The following is a 17,184-nucleotide window of genomic DNA, read 5'->3' on the forward strand; positions in this document are numbered from 1 at the left end:
TCCTTTACTACCCACATGAGTGCAACGATCCATCAGTTACAGAACAAAAAAAAAATCAATTTGAAATGTGACCAAAAAATTGTTTATGTTTCAATAACACTTTATGCTATTACCGAAGGTAGTTGCAGACATTGCTAGATCCACATTGCCATGACCCAAAGGTCCCATGATAGGACCAATGAGTGAAAGTATCAATTAAAAAAAAATGACAATGGGCCTCATACCAAGCTGACAATCCTGGCATTCTTTGAAATGCCGCCACCACACAGTTCTCCTCAGAAGTAAATATTTCATTGTCTTTACTTTTTCTTACATTAGTGTTTTGTTTTTCATTAACTATGGAAGTGTTTTTGTGTTGTTGAATTTGGTCCAAATTTGTTTTGGGGAAAATAAAGCTGAGGAAAATAAACCATGGCAGTGTCTGCCCTTGGCCCGATGGAGACTTCTGCCTTTAAAAAGCCACACGGCGCACTAACAGCTGGCTTGTGTCACAAACCAGAGATTTCTCATCTTTTTTTCTTGCTGTTTCTGCCAGTGATTTATTCTGCATGCTGACAAGAAAAAAAAATGTAAAGATGAAATCTGGAAGACAAAGTTGGATAATTAGAAACAGTGAACAAACCAAACATACTGACCTGAAAAAGGAAGGGATGCTCAGTTGCAAAACACATTCCCAGCCTTTAGTTAGCTGCTCTCATCTGAGGATGCTGGAAAGTTGATGCGTATTAAGAAGAAAAATTGGTCATTTGCTTTGTGCCAGAGTAATCTTACTTATGGACCAGGGTCCTCAAATGAGTGTCCATAACACACTAGGCACTATCAAGAACATACCAGTTTGAATTATGAAATATCTTATCCTTCCACATGGTTCTTCCAAAAGCAACCACAAATTTGCAGTGATGTGGAAATACGAAATCATATTTCAGATGTCAGATGACTCCGTGAGTTTAATGCAGGTGCTGGGTGCCTTTAACAAATCTCAGGGAATTCACTTTTATTAACATTGTATATTTAAATTAGTGTTTATATGCTAGGCATCTAATACAAAGCAAAGCCTTGAATTAATAAAGCAGATCAAATGAATAAATTATTAATAATTTATTCTCCCTGGGTTCCTTAAAGAATAATTGCATTTCATCTAAATCCTTTTGATTAAAAACCTTTATTAAACTCTTATTAAGCAAGGGCCACAGTGAAACTGCTACCATAGACATTATAGTGCCGCAAGCTTCAGGCTGCCTGTCAGTGGCTCACCCACGTGTCCAGCAACCACATCCCATAGTGCCTCGAGCTTCCGGTTGCCACTCAGTGGCTCACTCATGTGTCCAGCAACCACAACCTAGTTTGCCGCCTAAACTACCCCATTCTCATGCTAGTCTATTCTATGAGTCACTTTTGTCACCCACTTCCATTCTCCCACATGAACAACCAAACACCCGCTCCAGTTCGCACATGAACTACCCCACGCTCCCGTTCCGCTTCCGCTTTCTGCACGCAACGGCCCCGCCCTCAATCTACTCTCTACCCATGAATCACCCCAAGCTCCAGAATCCACCATCCACCTATGAACTTCCCCAGCACCCTCTGTCCTGAGCCCAAGCAGGCTTTTCTCGTGAGATTCTTAGCTTTTCCATAGAAATATTAAAATGAATAGTGAAAAACGTCTAGGTCAAGGGAAACTTTTGTGTTTCTCAGGAACAGAGAAAGGTAATAGTAGTCTCTGCTATGCACATTCCAGGTCCATTTGTACAACAATATTTTTATGTTGTTGGTCCTTAGCATTCATATAATACAAAGTGGCATGTTTATCAACCAATTCAGAAGAGGCACTTGGCTGGTGTTTTCTAAAAGTTGAGGCTACATTGAGACTGGGAAGAGCCACCTCCCAGAGTTCCCCTGTTATGTTTGTCTTAAGGGAAAGGCTAAATGCAGAACTACCTCAAGTTTGGATAATACCCTTCCAAAGCTCTGGTCTTCCCAGAAGTGACTGCATCTATCCTCAAATTGCTGAAAATATCTGGCATACTTGCCTTGGTTTATATTTTTAAATCTAAGCAAAAGGAAATGATTTTATTACTGAGAAGTGCATAAAGGTTTTGCAGATTTCTTTCTCCACTGCAATAAGTTACAGGCATATGAGCAACCTGAAACAAAAGTAAAATATACTTCATTATATGAAAAATAATCCCTAGCTGGAAAGTCTGTTGATTTTATCTTGTTGTCATAATATAAGGTCCTCTGAGAGTATGCTTCCTATATTCTTTGTAGTGGAGATATCTTTCTTTGTCAAATGGAAATATGTTTATTCCTATGAGAAATGAGTTCTTTGGATTTATAGCCCTGAAGACAAATCAATTTTACTGTGCACACACAATTCTGTGTATTTTGTTTGTGCTATCTATTGTATATTTTGTGAGCTTTTGAAGATTTCTAGTCACTTTACTTCCAAACTACTTGATGTGGTATCAATTTTTAACCTACTTAATGATGCTCTATAGGATTGCATGCAGAATAAGTTTACATGGATTCAAGAAACAATAGGCTATACTTAATAAAGTTACTAATTAGTTGTTATTATTATGATGATCTTTGACCAGAGAAGCATAGCCTTGCTGTGAGCAATCTCTCCATACAAGATGTCCAAATTTAATACCAAATTAAAATAGGAGACGTTGCTCAAAGGAGAGAGACTATCAGGACATAAGAATTTTACATGGGGTGAAAGGTAAAATTTAAAGTAAGAAGAAAATTTAAAATCGGGAAGGGGGGGAAGGGTAGCGATACAAAAGAAGAGGGAGGGAAGAGGATAAAATAGCACTATGGGTAGCTTCAAACCCCATAAGGAATTATTGTTTATCTCCCTAAAATTATATACAATACATATAAATCAATGTTTATACATATATAGCTTAAGGAAGCTATACCACTTGGTCTGACAAGGATCTCTACAGGAGCCACAGACTATATAACAAACCCCCAATACCAGTCATAAGAAACCACCACTGAAATTCTTGTTTGGAGGAGACAAAGGCCCTCACCCCCCAAAAAACATAGGCTATTGCTGTTGCCATTGGTTGCTTCCCAAAAGTTTAAGGTAAGGCTTTATAACTGAAGATACCGTGTTTTTTCAATCCGAGATCTGATCTAGATCTGACTTGAACACCTCCTCCCTGAAGGAGAACTAGTTCTCACGGTGCAGAAGAGGCTACACAGGCTTCCGAAGGAAGGAAGGAACCAATGGTATAGCTCCGTGAACCACCACCACCACCACAAAACCAACAACAAAAACAGCATGGCATGATAACCCTGAGGGGATAATAGTGGCACCCATGTCTGGGCAGTAAACAACAGCTTTCCAATTGGACTTAGATCCTGTTCAATAGGCAGAAAATCATGTCTGGTACTAGAAACACAGCCAACTGCCTGAGGCTAGTGAGGCCATGGGTCTTAGGGAACAACCTACTGTTGCCACTTTACTGAATCAGTATGATACCTAATAGGTTTCTAAATATATACTCTTAAACTCACAGATAAATATAGCTCCCCCCCCCACCCTCACAAAAAAAGCTTCTCTTTTAAATACATGGAGATTACAGAAAACTGACTGCCCTAAAGCAGAGAACATGTGAAAGTAGAGATCCCAGCCTCAGTGAATGCATCTATAGCATAACTCCTGCACCCTAAGCCCAGGGAAGTTCTTAGTAGAGGGGGCAGAAAGGTATTAGAGCCAGAGGCTGAGGAGGACACCTTCTGTATAGATATGTCTCCTAGAAATGACAGGGAAGATACGCTAATGATACTTTAACCATGCGGCTGTCTAACCAAGACTCAAGGAAGTACACCACCAACTGACATGCTAACCCAGAAGGGGGAAATTCCATGGGGCTCTTTCCCTAGACAAAGAAATACAGGCCACGAAGGAATGCTGAGAACAGAAGAAATTGTCTTCTTTGAGAATGAACTCTGTAATTGATTTCCTAATGTCAAATGATCAGACCTGAAATCATGTCTACAAATTACACTGAAAGGACTAAACAGGTTGTATGTCTATATGTACAAGTTATACAGCCAGTCTCTCTCATACAGACATGCAAACACACACACACACACACACACACACACACACACACACACACACAGAGAGAGAGAGGGGGGGGTATATGAAAAAGAAGTTATGATTTCAAGTGGGATCAGTAGAGTACATGGGATGGATTAGACTATAATCATCGGAGGGGAGAAAAGGAAGGTTAAATTATGCAGCATTTAACTTAAAATGATATTTAAATGATACTTCTCTCAAAGAAAAATGATTGATGACCAATTATCCATGAGGTGTGGGCAGAGTTAACTTCACCTGCTCACCTGGGGCCTGTTTTCAGTGAATTAACCTTACTCATTTGTTAGACTTTACAAAGCAAGTTGAAATGACAAAAAAAAAATGTTTTCCAAAAGAGTGCAGTGTGACTGTGTCCGGGTCATGGTAGTATTTTGTTTGTTTTCTGGCGTGTGAGGTGGGGTTTCCCTGTAGGCCTGCCTGGCTTGGAACTCACTACATAAACCAGACTGGCCTTGAACACACTGAGACAGCCTGCTTCTTTCTCCTGAGTACTGGGATAAAAGGCTTGTACATTTGACTTGCAGGTTTGTTTCTAGAAGGCAAACCTCAGAACTACCATCCCTGAATGGGTTTCTAGGCACTTATAAGGACACAGGACACTTTTCCCCTTCTAACCACACACTTGTCAGTTTTAATAATATTATTGTATACGAGTAAATAACTTTAAATGCTACCACTTTCACTTGCCTTTCTTTCTTAAAAAAAACCTCTTATCCCTTCTGATTGCCAGGGAGTAGCACAAACACTTAGGCTCACTAAAGGACAAAGTGTGATACTGTTGTATTTCGGTGCCACATTTAAACCCTAACTGAACAGGACGTGTTTACCTTCCTACAATTTTCCTGTGTCATTTTCTCCCATCCCTTTCCTTTCCTTATTGTTCCGTAAATTTAGGGCTCCTTGTTTGGTTTCTCATGCATCTGGATGCATCTCAGCCCAACCTGTCTGTGTCTTACATACTACAGGGCATTCAACATGAACTAACACATTCTTAGCTTTTACCCAATGCAGAAGTATGTGGTATTGTATCTAGACAGGCAAATGGCATAAGAATAAGATCGTGGGATTGAGCACAAATCACTAACTGGATCCGCTGTCCTTCTGGTAGAACTAAAGGTATAACAGCAATCCAAAAGCATTAGTCATTATTATAACAAATCAATAGCTGCATAATAAGCAGTAAAAAAATTTCATGTGATGCTTTTCAAAGCTATGGGGAAAGTGGGAAATAAGTTGTTCTGAAGATTCTAATTTGAGTTTTAGTTTTCTTCCCACTGAATCACATTGTTTTCATGAAGCAAATAATACATGTTTCTCCAGCTTCACAACTTGTAGTAAAAACTAATGGCACAGTCCGAATATGGAATGTAAGCCTCTTGCATTATTATACACAATAACGAGGGCTGTCTCCCTCATTTTTCCCCACATAATAATACCTACGCTTTTGTTGCATGAGAGAAATAGATTATACAATTTGCAAACTGCTGTGCCGTTGTTGATATTTCTGGACAGCACTTAAAATAACAATTAGAACAGTAAGAGTAAAGCAGAGATGAAGGAATCCTGTTCAAATGGCCTATGTGGAAACTGCTTCATGCTGATAGGCCCAGCACAGCAGAGCATCTCTGCCTTGAGCAGGCCATGATGCTATGTGTGAGCCCTGTGTTTGAACCGTTGTTTCTATGGTAATGGACTCTATTTGCTGGTTGTGTGCTGCCTCTCCATTTCTTGTTCCTGATCTCCAGAAGACTTGATCTACATCACAGAAGCACCCAGAACTTCCCTGCCTCATCCCAGTTAACACCAGTCCCTCAAAGCACAGTGATTTCTGTTCTGATGATGTCGGCATCCACCACATCAGTATGAAGAAGCCACAGGTTGACTCTGGGGTCGCCTTCATTGAGGAGTGGAGCTCAGAACACCTTATACCACAGACTGTTTTGGCATTCTACTGCCAAGTGATAATGGAAAAGTATAAAGTAGCTGAACAAAAGAGAAAGTAACCTCAAAGTGTAAACCAAAAAAATAAGTTAAAATCTACAAGGAAGTTTCTCAATACATTATAGAACATTTTGCTGTCCATTTAATAATCATCATACTTTAAAATTGGCAATCATGACATTCATGACATCTTACATACGAGGACTAGTCGCATGTAGTAACAAAGCCTAGGATTGTCTTGGCACAAAAGTTACCAATTCTACCTAATGTCATTAGGGCTTATTGTTGGTCTGCTTACTTGGTGGAAATGTTAAATAAGAAAAACAGAGGGAAAGTTTATTTTTGAAGCCTAGGTTTGGGACACGAGGGCAATGGGATTCCTACATGTGATTCCATTGATTGACAGGATGGATTCTGCTGGCCTGGGGGCTCAGTACATGTTCCTTTCTTCCCTTATCACTCCATGCCCCTCAGAACTGGAGCAGAAATAGACCAGAAAAAAAATAAATAAATAAAAATAAACGCATTCTTTAGTACAATTTTATTCAAGTATACTCAAGTAACGTATTTCCAATAAATAACCTTAGAAAGTACTTAACTGTGAAAAAATTATGGTGGAATTTTCTCTTTCACTTGTAGTTTTGGTTTTTGGGTCTTTTCCTGGATGATAAATGCCACTTGGATCTATTAATTTATGCAAAACAGTTACTGGGGACTGTGCCATGACAAAATGCATACAGTCAGTGACTTGCCAACGACACGAATTTTGTACGGTTCTGGCCTCTGGAGTCCGAGGACAAGGCTCTGGCACGTTCATTTTGACAAGGGAGCATCCTCTCATATTTGGCATTTTTGTGCTGTGCTCTTGTGTGGCAGAAATCCAAGGTTCTTTTAGGGCCTTTGCACAGTTCTTTGTTTTAAGAACTGTCCTTCCTGTACAGTCCCAGCTGTCCTAGAACCCTTATCCTCCTGCTCTGTCAAGCAGTGCTAAGATGAAAGGCCAGCCTTCTCAGGGCCACTATGGCCTCTTTATTAAAAACAATAATCTCAATGATAAAGGCTGTGTATTTGTCAAGGCATTTATTTCCAAAGCCCCACCCTTTACCACCTTTAGGATTAGTATTTTAATATATCACTTCGGTCATATACGCATACCTGGGGCACCAGGTAGTTAATCTCCAGCATGAGATAAGAAGTCATTGAAAAGACAAAAAGCAAGTGAAGGTTTTTATTTTACTGATAAACCACTTTTTGCTGTATCCTCGAATTATCAGCAACTCGAAATTGTATTTGCCTTCTGTATTTCTAATTGTGTATCAATACACTTACCTCTTTACTATATGTAGTATTGCAATAGTTTATCATAGTCTGTGTTCTGAAATAAATCCTGGATTTGAAAAAGGCAATTAAGCAATACAGGCTCTCTACTTTTATTTCTCATTTATGTTTTCTGACACTGGTTAGAACAGTTTGTTTCACTGCATGAATCCTAGCTTATAGAGAGCCCATGCCTATAACACAAAAGATGTCACTCAAAAGAACATCACATCTATTTTTCCTTTAACTTTCAGGCTGAGCAGGACAACGGCCACCCGCTTCCCGCCTTTGCTAGTCTACATATCGAAATACTGGATGAAAACAATCAGAGCCCGTATTTCACAATGCCCAGCTATCAAGGGTACATCCTGGAATCTGCACCAGTGGGCGCCACCATTTCTGAGAGCGTAAACCTAACCACTCCTCTGAGAATTGTAGCTCTGGACAAAGACATAGAAGACGTAAGTTCCATCGATATCTTTGTAGTGTGTGTTGATATCCTCTCCTTTATGTATATCCATAGGAAGTAGTACAAAATAATAGCTACACAAACCACAAAGCAGAGAAAAAACAAAGTTGGTGTAGAGCATCTTTGTTCTGTTGTAGTTTAACTGCATATCAGAGGTATTTTTCAAAGTGTGTTTTGTTTAAATGGTGTTCTTCACTGTAGCTGTTCTGCATATGAAAGCCAGCGAATGGTTCACTTGGTGCTTGCTAAATCACCAGGGTGATCTTTTGTGTTAATATAAATTGAAATATGTGTGATATTAGAAAAATAATGGCATTATAAAGTGACTATAAAATCACGAGAGCAGGATTAAGGAGGAAGTTGCTTCCTGGCAGGTGCAAAGACCTCAGCTCAGATCCTGAACACCCACATAAAGAAAGTGTAGCCAGTAAGTGAGCTCCAGACCAATGAAAGACCACTAACAATAAGGTGTGGGGGAAATGCCAGATTTTCACCCTTGGCCCCCTTGTGTGGATGCACACCCACCCACTGGCATGAGTCCATGCATTCCACAAAACACAGATGCAGGTGCATTTCTACACCACACACATGTACCATATGTACACACACACACACATATGTATCACATACACATATAAATAAGTAAATAAATAAATAAAAGATGAAACAAAAAGTAAAAATTAAAAAATGTGAATCAATCATTTAAAACTAAAACCATTCCTGAAAGCAGCCCAGAGTAGCATCTTGGAATTCCCTTCCGTTGTGAAGGCAGGCTATTAAGGAAGACATCTTGGGGACCATTGACACACGCATACTTCAGCTAGTGGCTGGTGAGGCTTCTGTTCCTCCAGGTCCTGTCTGGCTGACTTCTGCTCTTGTTGTATTGACCTTGTTGGTGTGAGTGGAAAATAGTCCAGCTGAGCAAAATGAGAATAATTTATCCCATTGGCCAGAGATATTTTATATGAAGACTGGATAGAAAATCCATGTGAGTCAACCCAGAGTCCTCTAAGAAATTACGGAGGGAGAAGCAGAGTGAGGGAGCTTGACATCATTTTTTATAGAAGAAATGAATGTGGTGTCTTGGTAGGCAATCAGCTAATATAATACTAACAAGGAAAGCAAGCTACCAGAGAAGTGGGGGCATAGCAGAGTCCTGAGGAGGCATTAGATCCAAGAGCTGTCCTTATTCCCTAAAATCCACTTCCAGCTATTCATCCTTCTGCTTCCACCCCACGAGCCCTGGGATGACAGGCCTACACCACAACACCTGGCTTTAATTTTTTAAAAATTTAATTGACAAATAGAAGTGTCCCATTTGAGTGAATGAACAGCACTGCTTTAGAGCCTCCTTAAATTGTCCATCACAATGTTCTCTTCTGTTCTTTGTCTTGATGCTTGCCTTCCTGGTTCTTGTCTAACTCTTTGGTCCTTCTTTGTCTCTTCTACTCTTCATCTTGAATCATGTTTTTAACCATAGTTCTCTCAAGTTCTTCATCTCTGCTTGGAAACAGGAGAATGCCCCACCTCTAAAACTCTGTATTTCCTAAAGGGACATTGAATGACTTTAAAAGCTCAACACTTGATTGTGTGACACTTCTAAGGATGTATATATGATTTTTAATTAAACTTTTAGATTAGAATACACACTAGATTCCTTTGTACTTGAGATAAAGGAATACCCAATCTCACACACATAACACTTCTTGTAACTTGAACATTTGACCATGTTCAATTTCTGAAACTTTCTGCTGACCTGAGCAGTCACTGACACTTCTCATAATTGCCAAACTATGCCTTAGCTAAATTATTTTGCTTCACTTTCATGGTCTGAGGGGTCCCATCTTTTTATATAAAACTATTTTGGCTGGATAACTTTTTTTAGTGTTTGTAATTCATCTCTTGTGGTTCCTCATTCAAAAAATCTTTTTCTTTTATAATCCACGCTGAGGTTTGGTGTCCCCCTTTGATGTATTTTTCTAACACACTTGAGATTTTTCAGTTTCAGTTTTTCCCCTTCACTGAGCTTAAATCTCCTCGTGGTAGATCTCAGATCATGATAACTTGTGTGTTATTCATACCACTTCCCACCCCTCAATAGATTTTGATAACTCTCCAGTGTACTGATAAACTCAGACATGGTTGAAGGAAGGAGGACATCAAGCATATGCTTCAGATAGCTCAAAGATACTGAGTTACTCGATTCAGGTAGTCTCTGTACGGCCCTTCCAATGGTTGGTCAACATCAATTCTTAGAGAACTCCCTATTATATTGGCATAAGCCATTTACTTACAACTCATCCATGATTTTTAAATTCTACACTCACTGGAACACAAAATAAATCACAAAATAGACATTAATATGTTTGAAAATGGATATTTGTCTGTCTGGATCATCTGTTCTTTTTCTTTGAAAACACTTTTCAATATTTTTAGAAGAAATTGGTTCCTTTCTAGGAGTTTCAAAATATCTACATTAACAAAAATAAATACCAAGTATGTTTCAACTTACAGTCAAAGTATTTACTACCTGGTAAAACCAACTTGCTCTGAAAGGGGTGAGAATTAGCGAGAATAACCAGCAAAGGGCAGCAGTCTAATAAGACTTACAGAAATGAGCAACCTCAAGAAGATATTATCAATATCAAAAGAGACTGGCCTCAAGAAAGAGAAGCCAGGGCTCACTGCAAAGTGATTTCCTTTGGGCTGCTTCAGGGATAGGCAAGGCTAAGGCTACATGCCAACTGGATCATCTCCTGCAGATGGTAAATTACATCCTACAGATGACTTTTTCCTTCTACCAAGAAAAAGCAAGACAAGATTTCAGGAAATAAGAGCCAGGTTTGCTGAGTTATAGCCATGCATAGTGTGGACTTGGAGTTCAAAAGCACTCTGAACATCACTGTAAGATTGAAAAGTTACTAAAGAGAGCATCCTTGTATTCTTTATTTTTCATAGATCAAAATGCACACATACATGAAATGCTTGCTTACATCATTTAGCAGTACAGCCAGTAGTACAGCTCTGAAATAGTTCTTCCTGGAAGGGCACCAAGAGCTGCACAAGGCTTACAACAGAACTGAGGCCGCTGGGCTTCCAAGGGCAGAGCCAGGAAAAGCTGAGCATTGACCGTCTCTGTAAGAGCACACGAGGTGACAATCAGCAGTTATCATTAGCTTGTTTGATGATAGGGATTCACTAGCAAGTCAATAAAAGTATTGATATTTTATGATTTTAATCAATATACGTTTTAAGGTATTATGTACTTATAAGTAGATACTTGTAAAATTGTAATTCTGTCATACATGTGTCAACTTGCTAAGAAAAAAAATAGTTGTATATTTCATGGACAATGTTGTTAGTTTAAGAGAACTTCATCCCTTCTGTTGTGTATTTGTGTGCATTGGATAGGCATGACCTTTGTGTTTACCGTGTTTATTTTGTGTCTGATTCCATATAGGTGCCACCTGGTGGAGTTCCTGTAGGTACTAGGTTGTTGGTTTTGTGATTGCCAGTTGCCGTGTATCACTTCTAGCTCTTTTTTTCTTTCAAATAAAACTTTATTATCACTTACTAATACCTAAGTGATAATTTAGTCAAAAATAATATTTTTAATGTTATTTAAACTTTGATTAGTTTCTGAGTCTGCTACAGGCATTAGAAATTCGTCATGGAATTTCTCTTCTAAAAGGTTCTAAATTTGGATGGAGTAGTATTGATCTAAGTACTTTAGGACTCTATTGCTAACTAATTAAAACTGACAAGTTGGATAAGATTTCTATCATTTCCTGTCATTCTTTGTCATGTGAATATATGCACATGAACATGCATACATGTATACACATGTATAGGCATGCTTTATATGCACATATACAAACATGCATATTGTCTCGCATGTATGAGATAATATTTTGACTCACTAAGATGTCTAACTGTTTTCAACTCTTATAAATATTCATGTGAACCCAGGTCTATACAGTGAAGACTTATTTGATATTTCATTTTACATTCAAAAAATTATTTACCTTTTTGTATATACATTTGTTTTTGTATTGGTTTTTATCCTGTTTTGTGAGTGGATTAGAATTTATTTTACCCTACCCCAATCCATAGCAATACACTAACAGATCATATATTTGGTGCATACTGCATGGATGGTTCAGGGTAAAATAAATCATATCTTATGTGACAGTCGAAAATATTGTTCATTACTAAATTCTTTATATTTAGCAAGCTGCAGTTCATTTTAGAGTCACATAGACATGACTACTCCATGAACTCTCAATGAGGTCAGAGCACTTTGACACTTAAGTGACAATTTGCTCAGTATTTCTAATTCTATCATAAATGTTTGTTCTTGAAGGATCACTAAGGTATTTAGCAATAGCATTTATACATGCATTATAGAAATGTAATAGGTTCCTATTGTAAAAGTAAAAACATAAGTGACAAGGAAAGCTGTATTGTAGTAAGAGATGAACCGCAGGACAGAGTAGAGCAATCTGGTGTGTCCTGTGACATTACAGGCCCATGTAAGGCGTTAATAGTCACCTCTAGGGTACACTATCTCCATCTATAGTCAATTTCTAGTGGAAGACTCAATAGCACTCCTTCTTTATTTTTCTGAGAACACTAACCTGACCCCCACGGCATGGGCACAGAAGTGCACACAGACAAACACACACTGTGTTGCAGGTTCAAAAGAACAGCATTCATTTCGGAGATTTTTGAAATATACACAAATAACCACACAGGGGAAAGCTTGTGGTTCAAAGTATGCCCATTTTGATGTAAGTAGTCATTTTTTTCTTTCTACTCAGAAATTTTAAATTGTAAGTTCTTATTTTTTTCTCAAATTAACACACTTGACAACCCCCTGCTCTCTGCTCTGTGATTAATACCTAGCAAAAGACCTACGAAGGCATTCTCAAACACATTGCATTATGATAATAGTTTAGAGGGAGCACACATAAGTGTACTTATCTCCTGCATCGCCCAGCTTTATAAGTCTGCAGGACTAGATTCCCCTGACTTCCTTTCATTTTCTCCAGCTCCTCCCTTGTTTACTGTGCAAGCAATAATCCCAGGTCCCTACCTCTGCTTCTCCAAACAGCAGTGAATGGTGTCTCACCATTGAAGGGGTGAGGAAAACCATGAAGGGTTTTCAATGCTATGCTAATTATCTTAGTTCTGAATGTTTTTAAAAAAGTTTCCTCAATATAATTTTATCTAGGCTCTTTGACAGGCATGAATGTTAAGATTACATATATTTTCTAGCAAATAATCTGAAATATTTTAATTAAAATATTGTGTTTTCCTTTGAAGAACATTACAGTATTAAAATGAGACAGAAAAAAGCAAGTCTAATATTTATGGGTAATGAATAATGCATCACCAATTTCATTCCTGTTTTACATTGAAAGTGAGAGCAATACAGTAGCATGCATATGCTCAGTTTATTGCGACAAATGAAGTGACTATAAAATTTTACAGCTGAAATTCTAGGCTCCAATTTTCCTTTCTTCCTATTATTTCTTATATCTTGGATCCAAGCAAGCCCAGAAATTTTTATATTAAATGACCAGCAGAAGTACATTCAATTAGCTCATTTCCTGCTCTTTCTTACTGTTGTCTTTCCTGTTTGACGTTAATTGTGCTAAGACCCACTTCAGTATTCTGGGGCCCATGTTGTATGGCTTTGGTTGCTTGGGAGTAAGTGCTACCTGAATACCTCTTTTCCTTTAGGAATTGTTGATATGATGACATGTATTTATAATAAATTTCAAAGCTTAATTTTCAGGCAACACACTAAAAGTCCATTGTGTGATAACCATGTTTAAACATTGTATTTTCTTTCAAAGACAAAAGATCCAGAACTCCACCTTTTCCTGAACGATTATACCTCAGTCTTCACTGTTACCCCCACCGGCATCACCCGCTACCTGACCCTCCTTCAGCCTGTGGACAGGGAAGAACAGCAAACATATACCTTTCTGGTAAAATAGTTCATACATTATATTCTTATAGCTGAAACTGATATTAAAGTTGATGAGGTCAATGATTTGTAGGTAAAAACATGCCATGTCAGATAGAAGAGAAAATATCAATACATTCATTTTCTCTTTTACTCTTTATAAATGTGTGCCATTGGAGAATAATTGGAGAATGTGCCATTGCAGAATAGCTGTGTTATTTACTCACTAGAGAGACATATTTTTCAATCTTTGCCTTACAGGGGTGATTGATATAAAGCGAAACTCAGCAAATAAAGCATTATTTTTAACTTTGGTGATGTGAATGCATTTTTCAATTTCACCGCTGTCTGAATCGGGTGGTTCTCAACTAGCAATGATTTCCCTGTTCAGAGAACTCCTGTTGATGTGTGGAGTGTGCTCCAGACACACACTGGTTCAAACAGTGGGCGCTGTTGGACAGGCCACTGTGCACACAGGAGCCCAGCACCAGAGAGCCTCTGCACCAGGATGTCAGGACTATTGAGACAGAGAACTTGAGTGTGACTTACTAGAGGGAGAACGAAGGTCCTTCAAGTTATGGTTTGTAGCTATTTATCATGGCACAGGATACAAATGCATCAAACTCTCATACGTCATAGAGATCAAAGAAAGTTTAATTATAGCCAAACTCCCAAATGAAGCAAAAGAAAAAAGTGAATGAGAAAAAGGCACACATTATGAGGCTGACTTGGGAATTCATCCTGGAAGAGCCCATGTAGCAGGTGCCTGTAGCTTCCAGAAAGCTCCATACAAAAATTGAAGCTTAGATATGTAGTAGATTTTAGAAACCATTCAGGCAAGATGGCCAACAGATGGCTGCAACACTCATGTGTATTAGGTACTGCTAAATTGTCAATAAGGTAACTAAGATATCTTGAGTAATGAATGTTGGTGGATCATTTATGTCACCATTTTACATACTAATAGAATATTACACTGCATATCCACGGCCTTCATTTACTTAATTAATATGAGAATGCTAATTGTGAAATAATTGCCTTCTATGCAAATTCGATAATCATGAAGAAAAATTGTCAGTAATATATTAGGGAAAAATTGTGATTGGGATGTGGGATAGAGCTCAGTTGGTGGGTTACTTGTCAAGGATGTGTGAGGTCCTAGGTTCAGTCACCATTACTGCATAAACCAAATGTGGTGGTGCATGCCTTTAATATCAATACTTTGGAAGTGGAAGTAGAAATATCAGACGATCAAAGTTAAAGTCATCCTCAACTTTATAATGAGTTTGAGGTCTGTATAGGATTCCTGTCTCAAACACAAGAAATGTATTTAATTTTGAAACGTCAGCAACATCATCAGTCCAACATATGTTTCCAAAACCTTTTCATATCTCATTATTTAAAAACTTTTGTAACCATATGGGGTGTCCTCAGTAATTGCTTATTAAGACACTGAAATACTTTGGATTCACGTGTAATCCATGTCTTACTAGGTCACTTTGTTGAAAGCATAGCTTAGCATATTTTTAAATCACATTTTAAAATGTATTAGTTTGTTAGAGTAACTTCTTTGCGCTTATGGTTATGGGATTTCTCCACTAAGTGTGTTCTATTTCTGCACAGATAACAGCATTTGATGGTGTACAAGAAAGTGAACCAGTTGTGGTCAATATCCGAGTGATGGACGCAAATGATAACACACCAACCTTCCCCGAAATCTCCTATGACGTCTATGTTTACACAGACATGCGTCCTGGGGACAGTGTCATTCAGGTAACACCGCTGGATGTGAGGTCTACTTGCAGGAGGCCTTTCTAGGGCACCACACATTGCTCTCCCTGGGGATTGAAAATTAGCTTCAGACATACAAATAACACAGCTTTAGAAAGTTCCTAGTTGACGTTAGGGTTTCAGATAAAAATAAATATCCTGGGATGGCAACAGGATGGCTCAGTGGGTAAAATCACTGAGTGCACAAGTCACATGTTCTATGTTTGATGCCCAGAAACCACAGTATAGGACTGAACCACATCAAGAAATATGCGTACATGCACACATGCATTCATACACCACATGCACACATGCACGTGTGCACGTACACACACACTAACAATGAACAGCTACAATATTGATGAGATATGAAGTAATTATTGCATATAAACAATCATTTGACCTGCTGATGCTTGGGTTTTTAAAATTTTTCAGCTTACTGAAAATGATTAATTAGTGTTTCCACACATAATTTAAATATTCAAATTACCTTCCACTGTTGTGGAAATGGGCTAAGCTTTCTTTGCTGGCATACATAAAAGATTGCATTAATAAATCGGTAGATTGACATAGTAGATATTGCATACCTGGTTAAAATCAAATCATTACAGCAGAGAAATTTTCGATTAGATAGTAAATGGTTCTTTTGAAAACATGTGAATTGGACAAAATTAAGTTCTCAATTTGTTCTATTTTTCACATCTAAATAATTACAAGCCATTGCAAATTCCTTTAGCATTCTGACTATTTGGAATAGAAGGCATAAAGACTTGATCATAACAATCTATGAGGGTCTTTAAGAATCCAAAGTATAGTTGATTTTAATATTTTCCAAGCCATCTGTTCTACATTTTTCTGGGGAACTTGTTAGACAGACAGCCTCTAAGTTTTACTTTAGAGTTTCAGGATGTTTAGCTCAGAGGACAAAGCATAGGTGGTTCACACTGGAAACACAGTTCCCTGGGTTCAGCTGTACAACCTTGAAGAGACCTAGGCCTTCTCTGACCCTAAGGTTAGACTTGATCATGTTAAGTCACTTTCTGGTCTGGGATGCTGCAATCCTGCATACTCATTACAGTATCTGGCAACAAATGATTGTAAATTATTCATTTGTACTGAATAATGACAAAATAAGTAGTGTTAAATGTTAGTGCATAGTTTGTCATGAGATAAACAGGTCAGGAAGTTTTGAAAACTGGCCTAATACCTCACCTGTGGGTACAGCATTATCTTCATGGTATTGTCCTTGGTCCTTCATTTAACTTCATTAAATTGGTCCTCATCCCAACTTCCCCATTTTAATTTCCTTGAATTATTTCTTCCTCCTGATTCCTTTCTTCCTATGGATGGGTTTTGTTCTTTGCTCTCTTCCCTGTGCCCTCTCACTTTCTTTTTCTCCTAAGCCGTCATCTTGTTCCGTCATCACTAATTTGCTACTAAGAATTACGTAGCTCCTACGCTCGAATCTCAGAAGCAAAATGCTTCATTGCCACAGTGTGATGTGACAAGAAAGGGTTTCTACCAGGATGTCAGTTGTCTCTGTGTGTGCACAAACACCTATGGATCTCTGTGCACATAGACACACATAAATGAGCA

The 17,184-nt window shown here is 38.3% G+C and overlaps 1 protein-coding gene across 4 annotated transcripts in view; it reads left to right on the forward strand.

Moving 5' to 3' along the window:
• Pcdh15 (protocadherin related 15) overlaps positions 1-17,184 on the forward strand; it is a 1,307,054-nt gene that overhangs the window by 1,041,918 nt on the left and 247,952 nt on the right. For all 4 annotated transcript variants that reach the window (XM_085679751.2, XM_087898231.1, XM_087898232.1 and 1 more), the window contains 3 exons: positions 7,630-7,836; positions 13,706-13,840; positions 15,442-15,591. In XM_085679751.2, the coding sequence (XP_085535877.2) occupies positions 7,630-7,836; positions 13,706-13,840; positions 15,442-15,591 (492 nt within the window). The remainder of the gene's footprint in view (positions 1-7,629; positions 7,837-13,705; positions 13,841-15,441; positions 15,592-17,184) is intronic.

Source organism: Myodes glareolus, chromosome 18 (genome assembly GCF_982192425.1).
Source record: "Myodes glareolus chromosome 18, mMyoGla1.1, whole genome shotgun sequence".
Classification (NCBI taxonomy): Eukaryota; Metazoa; Chordata; class Mammalia; order Rodentia; family Cricetidae; genus Myodes; species Myodes glareolus.